At 37.8% G+C, this 20,429-nt stretch overlaps 1 protein-coding gene across 2 annotated transcripts in view; it reads right to left on the reverse strand.

Moving 5' to 3' along the window:
• The window catches only part of hivep1 (HIVEP zinc finger 1), a 129,791-nt gene that overhangs the window by 27,413 nt on the left and 81,949 nt on the right, over positions 1–20,429 (reverse strand). For both annotated transcript variants that reach the window (XM_039736166.1, XM_039736167.1), the window contains exons 4-5: positions 4,265–9,945; positions 1,510–1,646 (exon numbers count right to left, since the gene is read on the reverse strand). In XM_039736166.1, coding sequence (XP_039592100.1) covers positions 1,510–1,646; positions 4,265–9,945 — 5,818 coding nt within the window. The remainder of the gene's footprint in view (positions 1–1,509; positions 1,647–4,264; positions 9,946–20,429) is intronic.

The following is a 20,429-nucleotide window of genomic DNA, read 5'->3' on the forward strand; positions in this document are numbered from 1 at the left end:
CTGGAGAGAAAAAATAAAATCTGCATTAGTTAAAAGTTATAAAATAAATTTATCATACACAGAGTGAAAATTCCCATCTCCCCTTGACCAGGGTTAACCTACTGAAGGCTTCACAAATGAAGGTTCCAGACAACATCAAGATAGCAATCTTTATTAAGGAAACTGTGAGAACAAAGGTATAAAGTACAGTAATAGGAACAAAGCAGCCTCAATGTTTCGAACCCTGAAGTGCTCATTTCTGCACTAACCTGAACTTAAAAAAATATGTTTTACACGGTGAGGTATTCATACAGTAGCAGCATTCTAAAAACTACAATTTTGCTGCCAATCATTTATGTATTGTTCAATGTGTTAATTTTCCTAGGTCCTCCAAAAGTCATGCATTGGACAGTATTTGGTCTACTGTTACATGGATCTTTATCCGCTTTAGGTACTATAACTTTATTTATCTGATAGATTCCATTCAAATCATTAGATGTGGAAATTTAAACACCACCAAACACACTTTCTAATGGATTTACTCAGCTAGGAAATTGCCACTGACCCTGAAAACATGCAATCATTACCTCAAACAAACAAACATCGAACATGCCAGGTCTGTGTTTACTGTGGCCATTTCAAATGAATCACATATTGCTGCTAGTGAGACCTGGGGTTGTGCTCAATAAAACCACACAGAATATTACTATAATGAAGTAAACATGAAACTTTAATTTAGTGTTGATAATCTTGCCAAGCTGAATGGATTACTTGTCATTTTTATTACTTAATTGTTTCAGTGATAAGCATATTCTTACTTAAGTACATTGATGAAAACTACTTATTGAAAAGAGAAGCCATTAAACTATGGGAATGCAGATAAAGATATGGAGCGTAATTAAATAATATTGGATAACTCATCAGATCTACAGAAATGAATATGTAGTGTGTAGTACTATATAGTGCTTATTTTCACTGTTTACATCTGTCCATTATAAAGGGTGTTATATTTAAATAAACAAAATTGAATAATGATTGTATGCACTAGAAGCAACTCTCAAGGCGAAAATAAGATGCAAGATATATTATGCCACGCAATGTACAAATACACACCTGTTTAAATTCAATATTTTTCTTAATTGGTTTAATGACCACAATGAAATAATCTATACCAGATAAAGACTAATTCACAGACACACCCAAAGTGAGAAAATTGCAAGAAGATTGTGACAAACAGAAAAAAAAAAACGTAATCAATACAATATAACAAGTACAACAGATATTACTACTGTAGCTACTGAAAAACAACCTAACAAAAATGGAACAAATTAAAGCCTTACAACTAAAATATGCATAATATGTAAATAATCAAATACACAAATCTGTCTACGGAAAACTTGTTCCCCATAGTTTTTAGGCATGCTTTTACTTATAAATGATGAAATAAAAAAGTTCTGTTCTTAAAAAAAGGATATTTAAAAAGGCAAAAGCTTTCTCTTCAGCAAGCCTTGAGACAGCCTTTATACGTACCCTCCATCAAAAATTCGGACTCTCCTTGGTTCATTTTTAGTTGCTGTTGGCTCAGTGTCTATCTCACTGCTTTGTTGGTGTTCCACTTTATCTTTAATGCTGCTTTCTTTAGTTGTACATTTTTGTGGGCTGAGGTCCTGTGAAGTATGATGAACATAATGGTTTCATTAAATTTGAGATGGTAGAGAACAACTGAAAGGTATCTGTCTATCCATTTTCTACACCTGCTTAGCCAAAGCAGGATCACATGAAGGTTGAAGCCTATCTTGAGAAGAACTGGGCACAATTCTTGCACAGGGTGCCAATCCATTGCAGGATTAACGCACAAAATCCAAGGTCAATTTATCATTGCCAATTCACCTAGCCCACACGTCTCTGGACTATGGAAAGAAACCAGAGCATCCAGAGGAAACCAATATGGGTACAGGTAGAACATACCAACTCTACACAGGGAGCACCTGGGACTTGAATCCCGGTCTCTTTGTTGCAACGCAGCAGTGCTACCACTGTGACCCCTGAAAAATATAACATTTGCAAATATCTTATAATACAACACACAAAATTATAAATGTTAACACTTTTTAAAATCCATTTTAGATTTAATTTTAAATTATTTTACTAAAACGCTTGAAGACCACAAGATACTGCTATTCACCAGCAGACTTCTATATGGAGAACTTTTTTCAAAAGGTATTTCTCTGTGGCAAACACCTTTTCAGCTTATTGTAAAGGTAAACTATGAAGAAAATATTTTTACTATCTGAGTACATCTCAGTTTACGTGACTTAAAGTACTAAGAACTGTATGGAAAAGGCATGATTCACAGCACTCATCCACAAGCCACGAAAACTAAAGAAGAAAACGAAAAATCCAACATTGAGAAGGAATCTTCCAATACCTACTTTATAGTGCTTAAAGAACATTGTGAAGTGTGGGGGAGAAAAAAAAAAACCTTGTAATTATGATTTGTGTTGCACTAAAAGTAAAAGAATAGTGATTTTATATTTCCATCAGTTGTCAAAATACTTGCAAATGCCAAATAGAGTTTCTCAGCGTTTTCTTAATTCTGTAGTGTAAATGTGTACTTCATAGCTGTTTCTTTCATCATTACATTTATATTGTGTAATTTAACTCATTTTTTAAAATAGCTTGTAATGTACTTGCTGTGAAATCGTCATCTGAAGACACTTTTTTCATTGTCCCATATCAAAGCTAAAATTCCATTCAAAACACCTTGTACACAAAACCAACATTTTGGTATTTGGAGATTTTACATTAACAGAGTACCACAGCACAATGTTTAATTTTGAATCTGACGTTGTAAAAAGATTAAAAGTATTGTGATTAGCTGTCTGTTCCAGGCAAACATTCATTCTGTAAAATTCAGAATTCTGGACCGTATTTTTAAACCTCATTCACCTTTCATTGCAAAACACTTATTTCTATGTTAATGAGGGCAATGTCATGCAAGAAATGGTCAAACTATATCTTATAATGCTACCCTTATATTAAAGTAGATTTCCAATTATTTCTATATGCATTCCGTAATAAATGCATTCTAGCTATTTCAAATACAGGGCCATAAAAAGTGTTGTTTTCCCCATCCTGATTTACTCCGTTATTGTAACACACCTTCAACCAAAATCAAGTATTAGATAAAACTTGCCTAATTGTACCTGGTGAATCTGGGTTGTGTATCTCTCTCTCATATAGACACCAGGTCAATCCAAAACTTTAAATGCTTTAGTTCACTTCACTACTACAATGTGGAATTGCTTTTGTGTTTTGTAATATTGTCTGCAATGATTTGACTATGCTTCAAGTACAGCTCAGGGATAAATGACAACAGCATACTTCAAGGTTCTTACAATTGTGGTGGGTCATTCAGGCCCTGATAGAACCACCACCACATCGTAGTATATGTCTGACTGTTGTTAGAATATTCTAACTATGGGACCCCCTGTTTTAAGCTGGACATTAAGACACCAGTGCAGTCCAAAAAATTCTGTTTCATCCGTCAATAGACCATCCACTGAAATGGCTTGGGAATCATCTACATACTTCATGAAAAATGAGAGTTGAGTGTTTATGTTCTTCTTCTTTAGCAGGGCTACAATCTACTTTCCAATAGAGTCATGAGCACTGACATTTACAGAAGCAACAGAAGCTTGCAGTTATATTGTGCCCACTGAGGAATTTTGGCAGGCTGGCCATGGAAGATTTCCTACTGTTTGAAGTGTTTTCCATTTGGGGCCTACAGCTTTCACTGTGATTCATTGGAGACTCAGAGTCTTAGAAATGTTTTTTTAGGGATTTTTAGACTGACGGATCAACAACTTTTTTTCTGATGTCTTCAGGGTTAGGGTTTACATTGATCACGGAATTATATGCTTGTTGAATCTTAGTGCTGGTAACTTGTTACTTATTTTGACCCTTAGCACCAAAGTCATTTATACTAAACAAGGATTGCACTAATCAAGCCTTGCATTATTTAATCATCTAATTGTATTTCTTTCTTTAATTTTGTCAATTTACATTCATCATTATTTATTATATATGTTATGTTCATTTCTACAAATTTTTAACAAGGGAAATGGAAACATTTTTCTTCACACTATGCACATAAAACATCTTAAACACAATGAAATGTACAACTTTGTATTATGTCCAAAGTGAGTGGCACTGTGTTTTGAGTCACTCACACTTTATGAAATATCTATGTTTTGAAATGAAACAAAGCACCTTTGTCTCTTACCTTAGGCAAACTGCTTTTCAATTTGATGGAATAAGCCAGGATATCATACTTGGCACTTGTTGTTATTGCTTGAGTGAAATGCATCTTCTTTGCATTCTGCTTGGAATCAAAGAGGGACAGAGCTACTTTTGTAGGCAGACCCAGAGGATCTGGATTGCTGGAACTAACGGTCCAAGCTGCATAAGCTGATATTCTTTGGTCGGCTTGCATTAAATGCAGAGGCCTTCTTCTCATGAGGAAGCACCACGTGAAGCTAGTAGCAGTCTTCAGGCTTGGAAAAGACAAGCGATGAGACTCTTTTGTATTCACTACTGACACTGATGATGCAAGTTTAACCTGACCAGGAAAGCTGGCAGTTTTAACCTGTGAGTTTATTGAAGACCTTTGATCTTGACTTTTGGGCATCATCTGCAGTGATGAATTTGTTGGCCCAGGTGATGCCCTGGGCAGTGAGGAAACTGAAACACCATCTATTTCTGTCCCTTCCCCTCTGGTCTCTACTAACTTAGCTGAGGCCACTTCAGTCATTCTTGCTCCTGTGACTACCATTTTGTCTTGAACAGATCTGATCTGATACTCTGGGCCTATATCTGTATCAGATAAAGAGCTATCAGCTGGCTCCGTTGTGCAGACTTGTCTTACTAACATTAACTTCCTCTGCCTGCTCACCTCAGCAGCACGGGGGTTAAGGAAATTTAGTGAGCGGCCATCTGTATGACATGCAGATCCATGTTCATCTTTTGCTCGTTTCTGATGCTTTTCCATGGCAATATCTAAGCTGTTAGCAGGTGAAAGCATTCTCTTGCTTGAAGCTGTACTTTCTTGCTGAGGAAAGAGTCCCACTGTTGACACTTTCTGGGCAGTGTGCAGAGATAGTATAGAAGAATTTCTGTCGTCACTGCTAGCATTTAGAGTCTGAGCAAAATATGGTCTATCAAGAGTTGTATGAGAGACACTACTTCTACTAGCATTAGTGATGTCATCTGGAGTGAAGCATGGTTTGCAAACAGATGGACCACCTAGTCTTGTTTGATCTTGTGTTACCAAAATACGAGGCAAAGATTTTGTGCTAACTGCACTCTCAAAACTTGCAGGTAACACAACAGAGGCTAGCTGTTGATCTGATGCAGGCAATGCGGTAGCATCTATATTTGGCGGTACCAAATAGATACTAGTAAGTGTTTCAGGTGACTTGCAAGCTGAGGTGACCTCGTTTGAAATTGGAAGAGTGGTAATTGGCAAGGTATTGGAAGCAACTTGGGTGGCTGGAAGCAGTTGATATTTGGGAGTATATGTACAATGTTGCTGTAATTCAAAAGAATTATCTTCTTTTGGTAGGGAAGGCTGCTGTACCTTTGTACTATTAAGACTGCTAGGAAGCTGTTGCCAAGGATGTGGAAGTCCAGCGATCAAAGGTGGTATGCTACATGATTTGCTACCCATATTAACATTCTGCACTGATGGTTTGTTCTTGTTGAACACAGTCTCTTGGTAACTCATTGGAGGTTTGCTAACTTGGGCAGGTGTTGCGGAAGAAATAAACGTGACCTGGGGCCTATAAAGAGATGCTGGACTTGTATGAATAGTAGATGCTTTCGGTAAAGAAAGTGGAAACTTAGACTGTTGCTGTCCTTCAGGACTAATATTTAATGACATTTGACGAACGAGAGGCCCCCTTCTTCTTTCAATAAGAGGCACCTGAGATCCTACTGCTGCTGGTGATAAAGCTAGCCTTGGCAGAGCCACTTCTACAGAGGAGGCAGGTTTAATAGGTGACACAGTTCCACAATCAAAGGATTTGCTCCGGTATTCAGAAGAAACTTCCACGGATGGCTGAGTACAGTTGATCTGCTCTGATGCTGCACGTCGGATTTCTCTAAAAGTGGAAACTGGCACACCTAGCATGTTTACACCATGGTTTAGTGAACGAGGTTCACACGGCTTACCAATGCTTTCTGAATTTAGAGGACTTTCAGAGCGTGGAACCTCATCTCTGTCAAATGAAACAGAAATGCTAGAACAACATGACAATGTGCTGTCTCGACTTAAGCTTCTAGAAAGTGTTGATTCAAAGCTTGACTCAGCCGATGAATGCTCCAGTTCAGCCAGGCGAATTCTTTTCTTCTTGGGAGGTAACTTTTCAGTTGGTAATTTAGACAAGCTTTCACTGCGTTGGGGCCAATTAAATGTTTCTAAAGGCTTTTCTGGCTCATTTCCTTGACCTTCCTGTTCTCTGTCTGGTTCTTCAGTGACTAGAATTTCAGGAACTTGAATGTTGTGCTGTCGAACAAGTCGCGACTGCTGTACTGGAATAGTGCTTTCTGCTGACCGAGCTCTTCGTTCACTATGCAGGTCAGGCTCCACTGTAGTAGACTGCTGCTGTGAGGTATTGCTTTGAGTGGAATCATCACTCTGAATGGAGCTAACACTTGCCAGTGCCAGCTGTTTGGTAACTGTCTGAATCTCCTTTTCTTGCAAGCTTACTAGAGAGATTCTCTCAAAAGAGTCTGATTTATCAAATGAACTGGGCCTGCTTAGGGAGTTTGTGTGCTGAATAACCGATATCCCGCTACCTTGTCTTTGTAGTTCTCCTCTATCTGAAGAAGTTAAGCTCCCTTGAATTTCATGTATAGGAGATAATCTTGAATCTAAAGATTCTGTACTCCGCACCGCATGCTGCAGCTGAGGAGTTTGTATGTTAATACTGGAAGATGGAAGTTCTGCTGCCACTGATGCTTGTTTATGGAAACTTCTGCCACGGACATCTTGGGCAACCAGGCATGAAGCTGAATCAAAGCTCCCAGAACATGGGGCATTGCGTTCTGTAGGCGAAGACTCATCATCGTCTCCAACGCTTTTCATTTTTCTTCTCTTTCTTATAATTGTGGTTGGCTGTTCTAACACACCTGATGTTCCCATTACTCTATAATGCAAAATTTGAGGCTGTGAACTGCGTGCAAGAAGATCATGCTCAGATTCTTTTAAAGTGACAGTCTTGCTTTTTGGTCCATGCAGCTCTGAGCAGTAAAATTTCTTGTGATTCTCAAAGTTTTCCAACTTTCTGTATCGATTTCTGCAAGTCTCACATTCATACATAGTTCCCCTGATCTGCTGTGATTTTTTAATCTTCTCTGACGCTGAAGCCTGTTCAAACGATTTACTTCTCAGCATCACTTCTGTGGCCAAGATAGATCCATGACGACTTTCATCAACAGAACGACATGAAGCAAGACTGTGGCCTTCACTTGCAGATGAATCTTCTATTGCAGCCTGTCTGACCAGAGTCCGGGGGTGAACAGCTTGCATTGGAGTGGGAGGACCAGAAGTAAATACATCATCATAGAATGAACCAATTTTGTCATCAAATGACTGACTTCCTCGAAGCGGGTGAGGTGCTGGAGTTACATTTGGTGGGATAGTAGAATAGCCAGGAGTAGCAGGCATAGAATTGCTTCGTGTTATTGGCAGACAGTCCATTGCAGGGTATTGAGAGGGGACAGACAAAAGAAACACTTGCTTGGACTTGTCCGTGGGTGTAAAAGGGGACTTTGGTATATCAGAGCTGGAGCTCGCCCTCCTGCAAGTTGGTTTGAGATCAAATTGGAAAGAGTCTTTGAAAATATAGGATTTTGGCGAATCGATGCTTCCTCTTCTTGAAAGAGAAGTTCTTCTCGGTTTGACACTATCTAGCTGCTTATCATCCACCACAGCTTCATTATCAGAGATTAGTTTAGAAATGCGTTCCTCAAGAGTTTTTGTTTCCATGGGAGGCCGCATTTGCATTGATGAAAGTAATGGTTTTTCTACTAAACTTGCCTGTAGTGCAGGTGCTACAATTTGAACAAGGTGACCAGTCAGTACATTTTTATTCACCTCCATCTCGGAAGCAGGAACCAGCTTACCAAACTGATTAGGTGGACTCACGGTCTGATCAGCACTTTCAGAGCGAGAGAAGTAACCAGAATCCGTGCTCCCTAAACTTCTGGGACTCAGGAGGGATTTCCCTTGCTCCTGCTGGGAGCAGTCTGTTGCCTGCTGTCTCTGTAGCTGTGCATGCCCACCCCCACCAGGGGACTTAACATTTTGTTCATCTTCTCCCAGACAAACATCACTGCCATCAAGCACAACTGTCAGACTAGAGGATAAACTTGACGTCTGCAAATCTCTCCGTTTCTGTGCTGCAGGCAATTCTGGATGTGAATCACTAACTAAAGGACTATCTGCACGCAATGGAGACACATTCACTGGATAAACTATTACTTTTGGCAGAGTAGCAGTTACCTGCGGGTCTGTATATTTCTGATTCTTTGCAGACTCATTTCTCTCATGAACTACTGAGGTATCCCCCTGATTAGCTGGATGAGGGCTTGCATTTACCAGGCTCTGCACAGCCTCCATCCCTATGCTCCTTTCATCAGTTGTTCCCTCTTCCTCACTGTCGCCACTCTCGTCCACATCTGAATGTGTGCTAAATGCTTTTTCTGATTCCTGAGAAAGAGAACCACCACTTGAATCAGCTCGCATGACCAGGCCAAGTTTGATGACGTGAGCATGTGATTTTTTATGCTTATACAAGTTGCTTTTAGTCTTAAAAGAAAATCCACATGTGATACATGGATAAGGTCGTTCACCAGTGTGTGACCGAATGTGCTTCAAAAGTACACTGGGTTTGGCACAGGCCCGTTTACAGTATTCACATACATACTTTCCTTGTTTTTTAGGTTTCTGTTCTGATCCATGACTTGCAAATGTGGATAGTTGCAGCTGACTGCAGCCAGGAGTTACAGGAACTTGAACTGAACAGGGAACACTGGCAGAAGCTGACTGGCAAGTCTGCACCATAGGCTGACTCTGCGGAAGATGAAGATGAGAAGAAGAGCCCTGGTGGAGGTGACTCTCTTCTTGACTCTGCTGACAAGTATTCTCTTGAGCAAAACATGCAACTTTCTGTTGTGTATTTTGCTGCTTCTTTTGTGAAACAACTGTCATTGGCTCATAATGCAGATGGGGAATATGATGAAGAGTTTTGTCGCTTTTTTCAGCATGCACACAATTGGCAGCTTTTCCTGTAAACGCATTTTGCTTTGTGAGCTGTGGGAATGCAATTCGAGATTGTTCAGCCACAGATTTTCCAAACTGGGTGTGGCATGACAAAAAAGTAGTTTTTGACAAGGAATTGAGGTCTGTTTCCATTGCTTGCAGTAGAACATCAAGAGAAGCATTAGCCACAGGAGGAGAAGTACTCTCAGCAGCACAAACACTCCAGTTTCCCTCCAGCACTGCTGGAGTGTTGTCTCTAATTTGCAGCTGTTCCAGCGGCATGGGGTGCTTACTAGCTAACGGCCAACGTGCATCACTCTTTCCATTGCAAAGAGGAAATGGTTGGTGGTCTATAGGCCTTTGTGTCTGCTTTGAGCAGCTGCTTTCATCTGCTTTCACAACATACACATGGCTATCCTTGTCCTTCTGCATAGTGCATTTCTCTTCAGCTCTTTCCCCATTTTCTGCAAATGGACTAACAGCCTTTTCTTTACCTGTCTTGTGAGGACATGCACTAACTTTTGACAAAGAAGATTTCTTCACTGGTGACTTTGGAATTTTTTTTAACTGGTTTTCAGCAATCAGCTTTTTCCTTTTAATGCCTTTTATAGTTTCAGAACTTGTTCCACTTTCCCGATTTCCTATACAACAGAAAATAGTAAGAGTTAGAATCACACCACACCTACCACCAATACAATCTCTTTGTATCTTGACCTTCCAGACTCTATATTTTATTAAATGGATTGTTCTTTAATTTGAGATGCATTTTTAAGCCATTTCATCATCCATAAACCGCTTCACATCCAGAAACATGTACCAAAATCAAAAAGAAGAACACTGACATTTTAGAAACAACACTCTACCTTGTTGTTAAGGCAACAATGTGGGCTGTTAAAAATAAAAATTCAGGTCTGACATAGATAGGCTAAAAATAGGAAACAGAAAACTGTGCAGAATTCATTAAAGAAAGTCTTAACAATCCTGCAATTTAATTTTTTTTTAAACAATTTTTTACTGTATAGAATTGGCTTTTTTTAAATAAACAAACATTCAAATCGCTAAGCTAATCTTTCTTTGTCTCAATCACCAGTATGGTCTTCTTACTACATGTTTCAGTGCTGAAATAGTGGGGTGAATAGAATTGTGTGGTGCCATTTCAGAACTGTGAGCAAAATGTTAAAAAACTTCTTTTTGATTTTTCTACTTCTTGGTTTTTGGTCTGCTATACATAGATAAAACAAAACACTATGCTTTTAATTTTTTTTGTTAACTTTCTTTTTACAATAAAAATTCCAACAGTGATGTTCATTGTATAATTATTATTATTATCCTAACTCTCAAAGATTGTCAACTATTTATAAACTACAGTACACACATTTCCAAATTGGACCAATTTTTACCAATGATTTCATTATTAAGAGCCGAGTGCAAATTTATGCCTTAGCATTTAAGAAAACTCATCCCCCAACATTGTGAGGGTGTGATTTAGTGGGGTAAAAAAGGCAGTCAAGGTACAGAAACTTCACAAAGTAACTTCGTATTGAAATTAAGTTTCTTTATTAGCACAAACACTGTTTACTCTATCTCTGAGCCCTCAGTATATTTTATATCAAATTGCTTGCATTAATCTGCTCCTCACTTAAATGCACGCCCTTCTCAGAGAAGAGAAGTTACTGCTCATCCATACAGTACTGCCTCAAACTCTTCCATCCTCTACCCAGTGCAGACCTTGCTCACCAAACCTGCAGAATTCACTCCTCTCTGAAGCAAACTGGATGGCAGACAAATACTGCTATGTAGGCTGTCAGGTCAACAGCTCATAAAATGTGGTCTGGAGAGCTACTGCCCGCATCATTCATTCCTGTAATATTAACAATGCTGCACAAAATGCTCATTTAAAGTTGTTTTGCAAAACCAAATTTAGAAATCTCTGACTTTTTTTTTATTGACTTTACTAATGTATGAAAGACAAAATGAGAAGAGACAATAATACATGATGTGACTTTTTGCCTTCCTTCAGTTAAATAAAAACATTTAAACAAAATTAATTTGTAATTCTTGTTTTATTTTTCACCTGAAAAACTTAAAAGTGTATGCCTGTTTGTGATAGCACAGCCACATCAAATAAAGTCAGTTTGTCTTATATTTTTAGCTTTACATTTGACCTTATAACAAAAACCAATGACCCAAACTTATTTGGAGTCATTAAACAGTAAGAACTTACAGAAAGTTCAGTAAAGTCAGCATCAAGTATGTTAGACATAAAATCACTTCTTTAAAGTATTAAAAACAGGAACAGCAGAATTTCGGGCACAGTTTAAAAGCTGTGATTCATTGAGCCTCATCGAACAAATCAGAGGGACAGTATCTCACGCTGTATAAAAAGCATTAAGCATGTGAAGCAATAACGTTTGATTTCAATATTCATGTACAATGTAGATGCAAGCTAGCAACTGTGAACTGGCAGGTACTGGAGAAAGCAAAACTGTACTTCATCTGAAGAAGCACTTCTAGATACTGCACATATAAAAAAAACTTTCTGTATAGTCTTTGTACTTATAATGGGAATTTTCAACCTATCTTTATTTACAATTTTATGCGCTTTTTAATGAACTTACGATGGGGGACCCAAAAGAAACGAGACTGGCCTCCGTGTGGCTGGACAACAAATGGAGGGGGTTGGATCAAGGTCAGTGCTTGTTCTCTCGTCCCTCGCCAGTCAGTAGCCAGGTGGACACCTCTGTGAAACAATCTCACGTGTCACGTAGTCACTGTTTTTAGAAGCTGTTCTCGCAACCCTTTTCGAAATTGAGATGTTGAATTTCACGAACAAAACTTGTTTGAAATTTTGTTTTCTATTTGGCAAAACACCAATAGTATCATTCCAACTGCTTCAGATGGCTTTCAAGGAAGAAGCTCTGAGTAGGGCAGGAGTTTTCAAATAGTTTTCGTGCTTCAAAAATGGAAATGTACGCATCGAGGATCAACCCTGTTCCAGACGCCCTTCAAGCAGCTGGAACGAAGAAAACATTGCAAAAATCCACAAAAAAATAAATGAAGACCGTCATTACACAATTGACGAGTTGTCAGAAGCTACAGGAGTAACAAAGAGGTCAGTTCAGCACATTCTGACTGAAGACCTGGGCATGAGGCATGTTTTGGCCAAATTTGCCCCCCATCTGCTAACAGATGACCTGTGGAACACTCAACTTAATGTGTGCAAAGACTTGAAAATGGAGCTTGAAAGCGACCCAGACTTCTTGTCCAAGGTCATAACAGGTGACGATAGTTGGTGTTACAGGTATGACCCTGAAATGAAACAAGCATCGAGCCAGTGGAAGAATCCTGATTCACCAAGGCCTAAAACCAGTCAGGTGAGATTAAACATGAAAACAATGTGGATTTGTTTCTTTGACATCAGAGACATTGTGCACAAGGAATTTGTTCCAAGGGGTCAGATGGTCAACCAAGAGTATTATCTGGAGGTCTTAAGACAGCTGAGAGAGAGAGAGAGTGTGGAGGACAAGGCCGGAATTGTGGCAGTCGGACGAATGGCTCCTTCACCATGACAATGCCCCGGCACACACAGTGTTGTGAATTCGCCAGTTTTTGACCAGTCAGGGCATGACACTCGTGAACCACCCCACCCCCTTACTCACTGGACTTGGCCCCTTGTGACTTATTCTTCTTCACCAGAATGAAAAAGGACTTGAAAGGGTGGCAATTTAACAGTGTGGAGGACGTGATCGCTGCTTCGACAACTGCACTAAATAGCATCCCAGTTGAGGCCTTCCAAAAATGTTTTGATCAGTGAAAAAGAAGATTGGACAAGTGTGCGTTTCCAATGGGGAGTACTTTTAAGGAGACTAGTACATTTTTTTAAATATTTTAAATAAAATGATTGCTTTTTTTGGGGTCTCCGTCGTATCTGTGCGGGCTTGCAAACAAAGAGACTGCCACCTCTAAGCATTTTTGTGATCCAGTGAGAATGGTTTAACTGTTAATGTTCCTTATCCTTCAGGTGCAAATGGAAAGCCCAAATTATATTGTAGCATGGAAAATGAAACGACCTCTTGCCTTGAAATTAGCTTTCCCAGAACCAATCAAAGCTTTGTGCTACATATTACACAGGGACAGCAAACAGGTAATGCCAAAGAAGTGATAAGCTCAGCCAAAAGCATGTATGTCAATGTGGGTGAAAAGAGCATCATGGCCAATTACAGTGGTTACCATTAACAAATTTATCATTGGGTACTACCAGAAGCAACATTTTACATGTTTGTAAGTGGACAAAGCAAAGACTATAAAATTATGCACAGAAAATCAAAATTAGCCAGAATGGCTACACTGTGTGTTATGTAGTAGACTTATAATTAGTCACTTTAGAGACAATCAGGCTTTAATCAGTGTTACTGATCAGTCTTCAGATATGTTGACTGATTGATCTGACTTGTAAATTAGTCATTTTACTTTCCTGCAATATTCTACAGAAACAGAGTTTATCACATGACCAAGCATAAAATATAAACAAACAGGGATTTCTATTGACCAAATGTTTAAATTAAATGTTCTGTATAACAGTTCAAACAGGACAAAGAAATAGCTAATTAGAAATTCACCGTCAAAGGACACTGTATACTTGAAACAGATTTTATTACGGTCATTTACAATTCAGCCATGTTAGCATAAGACTTGACAATAAGGTGATAGTCATTATCTTGACATTTTGCAAGACCACCTCTTATTTCTTCTACACTGAGAAATGGGCCTACTCCACAAAATGGTGCAACTCAGGAAAAATATTTATTAAGCGTGAGAATTTCCTGCTAGTATGATATCACTAAATATGGAGAATGAGAACTACAAATACATGTACAAGTACACAAAGGAGACGAAAAAAAAACAAGAGAGAGAGAGAGAGAGATAGATAGACAGACAGACAGACAGACACTTACTTTATTAATCCCAAGGGGAAATTCACATAATCCAGCAGCAGTATACTACTTTCTGTCATAAGATCAACTCAAATAAAACTTTATTTTTGTCCACTGAGTTAACATTTCAACGTTTTCATTTTTCATAAGTTAGCCAAAATAATTTTGATTACAAAAGAAACTCATAAAATTCCTTTCAATAATAGGGGAAAAGGAAGAACTGCCTCCCAGGAGAAGAGAAGTAAGGGACTGTAATCTACAACAAACTTCATAGCAAAAATTAGACAGACGGCTCAATGTAAAAAGGTAGGTGTCACCAACTGAAGACTAATTTGTTGCAAGAGCTCACTGATTGGCCTGGTCTAGACTCTGCCAATGTGTAAACTAATGTCAGCCTTGGTCTCCACTTGTTTATGAAGTGCTCAGTACAAAGATGGCTTCCAATGTGGTGTTTTGTTTGCCAGTGACCAAATTCTCTAATTAAATAACATTTACTCAATTCCATTAGAAACAGTTGTGCCCACAGTTGGATGATGTTAAAAACTACCTTTGTAATAACCATTACTTCAGACAGATGTGCAAACACAAACCCTTCAAGCCAAAATCATGTGAGGTGCTCACTCAATACTGATGTCCATGGAAGGGCTACAATGTGACATTTTCTTCTATTTGCCTACTGCCTTAACAATAAATTAAGGGTATAAGGATAAAGTGGGGATAGTACAACATCACTGATGAAAAGTTGAGTACAACCTAATAAAATGCCCCGTTTTTCATAATTTACAATGGGAATGCTGAAAAAACTGGCATTAAAGGCGGCACTAAAACCCACATATCTGCTTTCACATCTTGATATCCATCCAAGCAGTGACAGCAATAAAACAATTACATTTTTTCCTCAGTGAAAATTTACTTTATGTAGCTCATTTACCATTTTATAAAGCGTAGGTACTGGATACATTATAAACTACAGGTTTTGATCAATCTAACTCACTATAACCTATTGACATGCATCAGAGCCTCATATCATTAACATTCAATACCATTGAGAAGATTGTCTCTTGCTGAACCCACTCATTGTGCTACAGAAAATACTGCAGCTGCCACTACTCCCTCCAAACAGTTGTTTATGCTGGTGGTTGCTGCTCACACTGCTGCAAGAGGCAATTCTTATTTGGATAATATGTTAGCAAGGCATGCAGAATATAAAGTTCTACCTTCTTCAAAAGTAGATAGACATAGCAATTGTGATGAAAACAATTAAAATTCCCAATGTATAGAATTCAGAACATGTTCCACAAAGATTACCAGGAGATATGGAACTCTTGCTCTCAAAATGTAATGCAGTGGACATATGTGAGACACAGAGAACAAGTGCCGTTTGGAGGTGGGGCATGTCTTCTCAAGCCTATGTCTGGTCTCTTAGTATCAGATATTTACAGCATTGGTCAGGAAGAATCAGAATAATGCAAAAGAATGGATGAAATTAAGTGAGACTTCTCCGTGCTTGACTCAGTATGGAAACAGAAAATATTGAAGAAAACAAATTTTACACATTTATATTTCAACAGAGAAAAATTAAATGCTCATTTTGTTATCTGTGCATTTTCTAAACCTGCATTATCCAGAAGAAAATTATGGGGGCTCTGAACATATCATGGGGAGAGTGGGTGCAACACAGGAATCAATCATGGATGTATGGATGGATGTCATTTCTTTGCAGACACCCACACATGAGCCATTTGTAGTTTTCCAACAGTATACCACTGAACAAGGAAAAGGAGAACTGAAGTTCTGCAGGGAAGCAATATTTCTTTCTGCATTAAGGTGACCCCTTACAAATATTATGAATGCTATACAGTTCATATATAATGAACATTTTTGACTGCACTCTTCTTTCAAATCATTTACTTAACAGAAAAAACTACATTTTAACTTCACCAGGTTAGAAGAAGCTTGTCTTTGTTTTGATGATTGCTAAACCTGGCAAGTCGTTTCACAGTTTACAGTAATACTATCAGAAAATTAAGACAGACAATATAGCAGTTATTTACATACAAAGGTTATGTCTGAGTAGGCGAAAGAAATGTAAAGCATATTGGGGGAAAAAGAATAAAACTGATGATCTGATGATGCCTAATAAACAATGTTATCTGAACAAAAAAGAGCAGGTCTAAAACGTGACTATGTAATGCATGAGGTAATGCAGATTTTATTTTGTTAAAAATGTTTATATATACATATATACACACATATACATATATATACACACACACACATACATATATACACATATATACATATTCTAAATAGGCATTACAAACCTAACGTTTTTCTGTTGTGAAAACTATGCCACATTAGTGGCTTCGCCGGCTAACAAATACTTGGTGGAGGTTACCCAAGCACTCAAATCAGTATGAAGCACAGGTTAAAGAAGATCGGATCCTCGCCAAGATATCCACTCTCGCAACACCAAGGTAAACGATGTACACATTCACCATTTTTGTCATAGCTTTATTGTTAGTAACTTGTGCATGTATTATGATGCTGCATTTTAAATAAAGCCCGACACAAAAATAAATTAAATTTGCCTCGATTATAATATCCCTGTCTGATAAGGAATCTGTGTGTTTATCTACTGAAAAACAAGCAGATTGTCAGGTTGGCTTCTCAACGTTACACAATTTACAAAGCATTGCTGGCACTTGTGCCGTGAAGATTGACAAATACCACTCAACGTGTGTTCTCTTCAATTAATTTTAGGTCAAATAAAAACAAATGAAAATTAGCTAACAATTCTTTATATTTAGGATAATGCAACAGAGCAGAACACAACATGGAAAAGTCTCGTAAAGCCGAGGGTTCCCTTCGAAAAACATTAAAAATATGATCGCATAATGGATTGTTACGAGGATCTGCGTTGCTGTACTATAGAAATTAATCTCTGTAATTCTTCCAAGAGTAGTAAAACGTGCCACTTGTAAGTCATTTGCAATTTGCCTTAGGTGACGGATAGGGTCGCCGAAAAAAAGGATGAGTAAACTTTTAAAAATTAAGAGGAAAAAGATAATTACCTTGGCTCTTTTCCTTCTACCCTTCGGAATTCAGTGGCGAGCTTGGCGAAAATGATTATACGGTGTTTTTCTTGCAGTCCTCTGTGAGCTGTCTGTAACTACTAAAGCCTACACATTATTTTAACACCCACAGTCTCTCTCTCTCTCGCCATCACCCTCCCTCCACTTGCTCTCTCTCTCTATCTCTCTCTCTTAATGAATCGGTAGGTTTTACAGGCAAAAAGCAGAATCCAGCAGAGCCAGACGTGCTATGTCAGAAGCGTACGGACTTGCATAACCCTCTTCGAATATTAAAACAGTTATATATATATATATATATATATATATATATATATATATATATATATATATATATATATATATATATATATTAAATAAAAAAAAGCGTCTTCAGCGGCCTGAGCAATTCAAGTGCTTAATTTATCTTAATGGCAGGTATACGTGCTGTCTTTGCACAGGTTAAAATACATACAAAGGAAAAAAAATGAAAACGACAATATTATTTAAAAGTAACTATTGAATAATAAACTTTTATTTGAACTGTATTTGATAAAGCAGAAACGTTCTTCAATTCAAAACAAAAAAGTTCAGATCCCCAAAATTTTCATCGACTTGGTAAGTGCGCTTTGCTTGATACTGTGGGCTATATTTAGTCGGCTTTTGGCTTAATTACTTATCAATCAGAAAAAATGCAGAATTCTTTAGTTAAATATCACATTGTACCTAAGCGCATCATAAGAATTTATTCTCATTCATGGAATCTTTAAAGTATATAAATAATAAGACAATAATATTTAGCTACTGGAAGGAATACAAATTGTATAAAGGTCTTTGAAAATGCACATTGTTATACCAATATGCAAGCAATAACAGTATAATTACGATTGTATTAACCAGTTCATTTTTAGTTTATATACTTCCTCTTATACAGTAGTAAACTGTTTCAGCAAACCATCCATCAGCGATCCCTCTTAATTTACTTCAGAGTCGCGGATGTAGCAAGCAATAATTCCTAGCGGGGCTAGATTGACTCGCATTGTACATTCACTCACACATCCATCTCATAACACATCAATTAAGAATTGACAATGAACTTAATATGCAGGCTTTTGGGACATGGGAGAACAACAAAAATATCCAGGGAAACTCCCACGTGGTCAGTGCAGAAAACTATAAATACACTACTCAGAACAGAATCGGAATCATTTTTATTCGCCAGTTCCTGAAGTAAAGAAATTTAAATTGGTAGTGTTGGAACTGCTTACAACAAAACACGTTACATACAAGTCAGATAAACATAAGTTAAACAACATACATTAAAACAGCTGCAGAATAGTGCAGTTACCTATACATATACATACACATGCACCCACTCTTTTGTCAAGAAAAAGGGAATAAACAAGGAAAAGGCTAAATGACTGGTTTGCAAGGGCTATTATGTCTAGGAAAGACACTGGTCGGGTGCCCATTACTTTTAGTTTTAGGTAATCTAAAGTGTTTACAAGAGGAGAGTTTCTGGATAGGTTGGGCAAGATGAGTCAGTGGTGATCCTTTTGACATGGTTTGTACAGGTCTCTCAACAGGTGGAAGAGCACAGCAAATTATTTTCTCAGCAGATCTCACAACACATTGGAATTTATTTCTGGAGCAGACCATTGCTGGATCAGTCCAGACACTAATGGAGAATGTGACTACAATTTCAATTATGGCTTTGTAGAATTATACTAGGACTGGCTGTGAATATTTGCTTTCTTTAGTTGGTGTAGAAAATACAATGACTGATGTGCCTTCTTAGTGATTAAAGATGTGTTAATGTTCCAGCTGAGTGTGTTTGTGATTGTTGTGGCCAAAATTTGAAGGAATCTATCATACTGACTGCGGAATCATTAATTTCAAAATGGAGAATGAGTAACTGTGGAGTGAATTACCATTTCCAATGTTTTGTTGGTATTCAGTACCATGTTATCTGTAGCACATTACAACAAAAAAGACATATCACCTTCTTTTTGTATGCTGTTTTATTTCCAAAAGTAATTGGTCCAATAATGGTGGTATCATTGGCAAACTTAATGATTCTCACTGAAAGATCAGTAGACTTATAGTCATTGGTGTACAGGGAGTAGAGTAAGCAGGAAAGTACACAGCCTTGAGGGGCACCTGGGACATCTGAAAGGTGGGACTCTTTGCCAAACATACCGTTTCCTATTTGTTAAAAACTGTAAATCCATTTACAGAAAAGCATTCAGCTCAGTTTTTGGAAGTTTAGTTTAACAACAGTTTGGGGACGATATGATGAGTTGAGCTGGGCTAGATTGGGCCAGGATTCAAACTAGGAATCGGGAGCTGGACCTGTCAGCTACTATAAACCACTGCAATATCCTACTGCCCTTTGTTTCACCTGCCTTTTTAAAAAAAAAAAGTTTTGAAAAGCAAGGAGATTTAGCTGAGTGTGGTTGGAACTGACTGAAGATGTATGAAAAACTGCAAAGTATACAAATAGCCCTCACAGACTGTCATGCTGATTTTAAGTTAGTGAAAAAGAACATTGTCAAAAATAACAGGTTTATATGGTACTGAGGAGAAAGGAGTCATAAGTCACAACTAGGTAATTTTATTTACAGTACATATCACAAGTTCTTCTGCAAAGTAAAGGAGAATAGACTCAAACAATCACAAAGTTAGATAGTAAAAGACTTCAATAAGGAAAACAACAAATATCCTTGGGAATACTGGAACATTAGGCATAGCCTGGAAATGCCCTGGCACCAGATCAGAACATAAAATAATAAACTCAATTTACAACCAAAAGAATTAACACTAACGGCTACTGCCAAAATAAACAGAGTTTAAAAGTAGACTAATAAGATAATTGTGATCAGTAGATTTTTGGTGTCTTTAAAGTTTATATGGGGTTTGAAGTGACCAGTAATTTGAGGAGAAAATTTTGTATTACACTGAGGATGGACAGACAGAAGGACTAAGGGATGCATACTCCTATTTTAAGGCTTCAGTTGTATCTAAAAAAAAATGAAAGCATACCTGAATAAAAAAAAAATCAGTTTGGCTTCCGTCCTGGTCACATTACAGGAAGAGCCTTAACTTATTTTTCAATGGAAA

Source organism: Polypterus senegalus, chromosome 15 (genome assembly GCF_016835505.1).
Source record: "Polypterus senegalus isolate Bchr_013 chromosome 15, ASM1683550v1, whole genome shotgun sequence".
In the NCBI taxonomy this organism is placed as follows: domain Eukaryota; kingdom Metazoa; phylum Chordata; class Cladistia; order Polypteriformes; family Polypteridae; genus Polypterus; species Polypterus senegalus.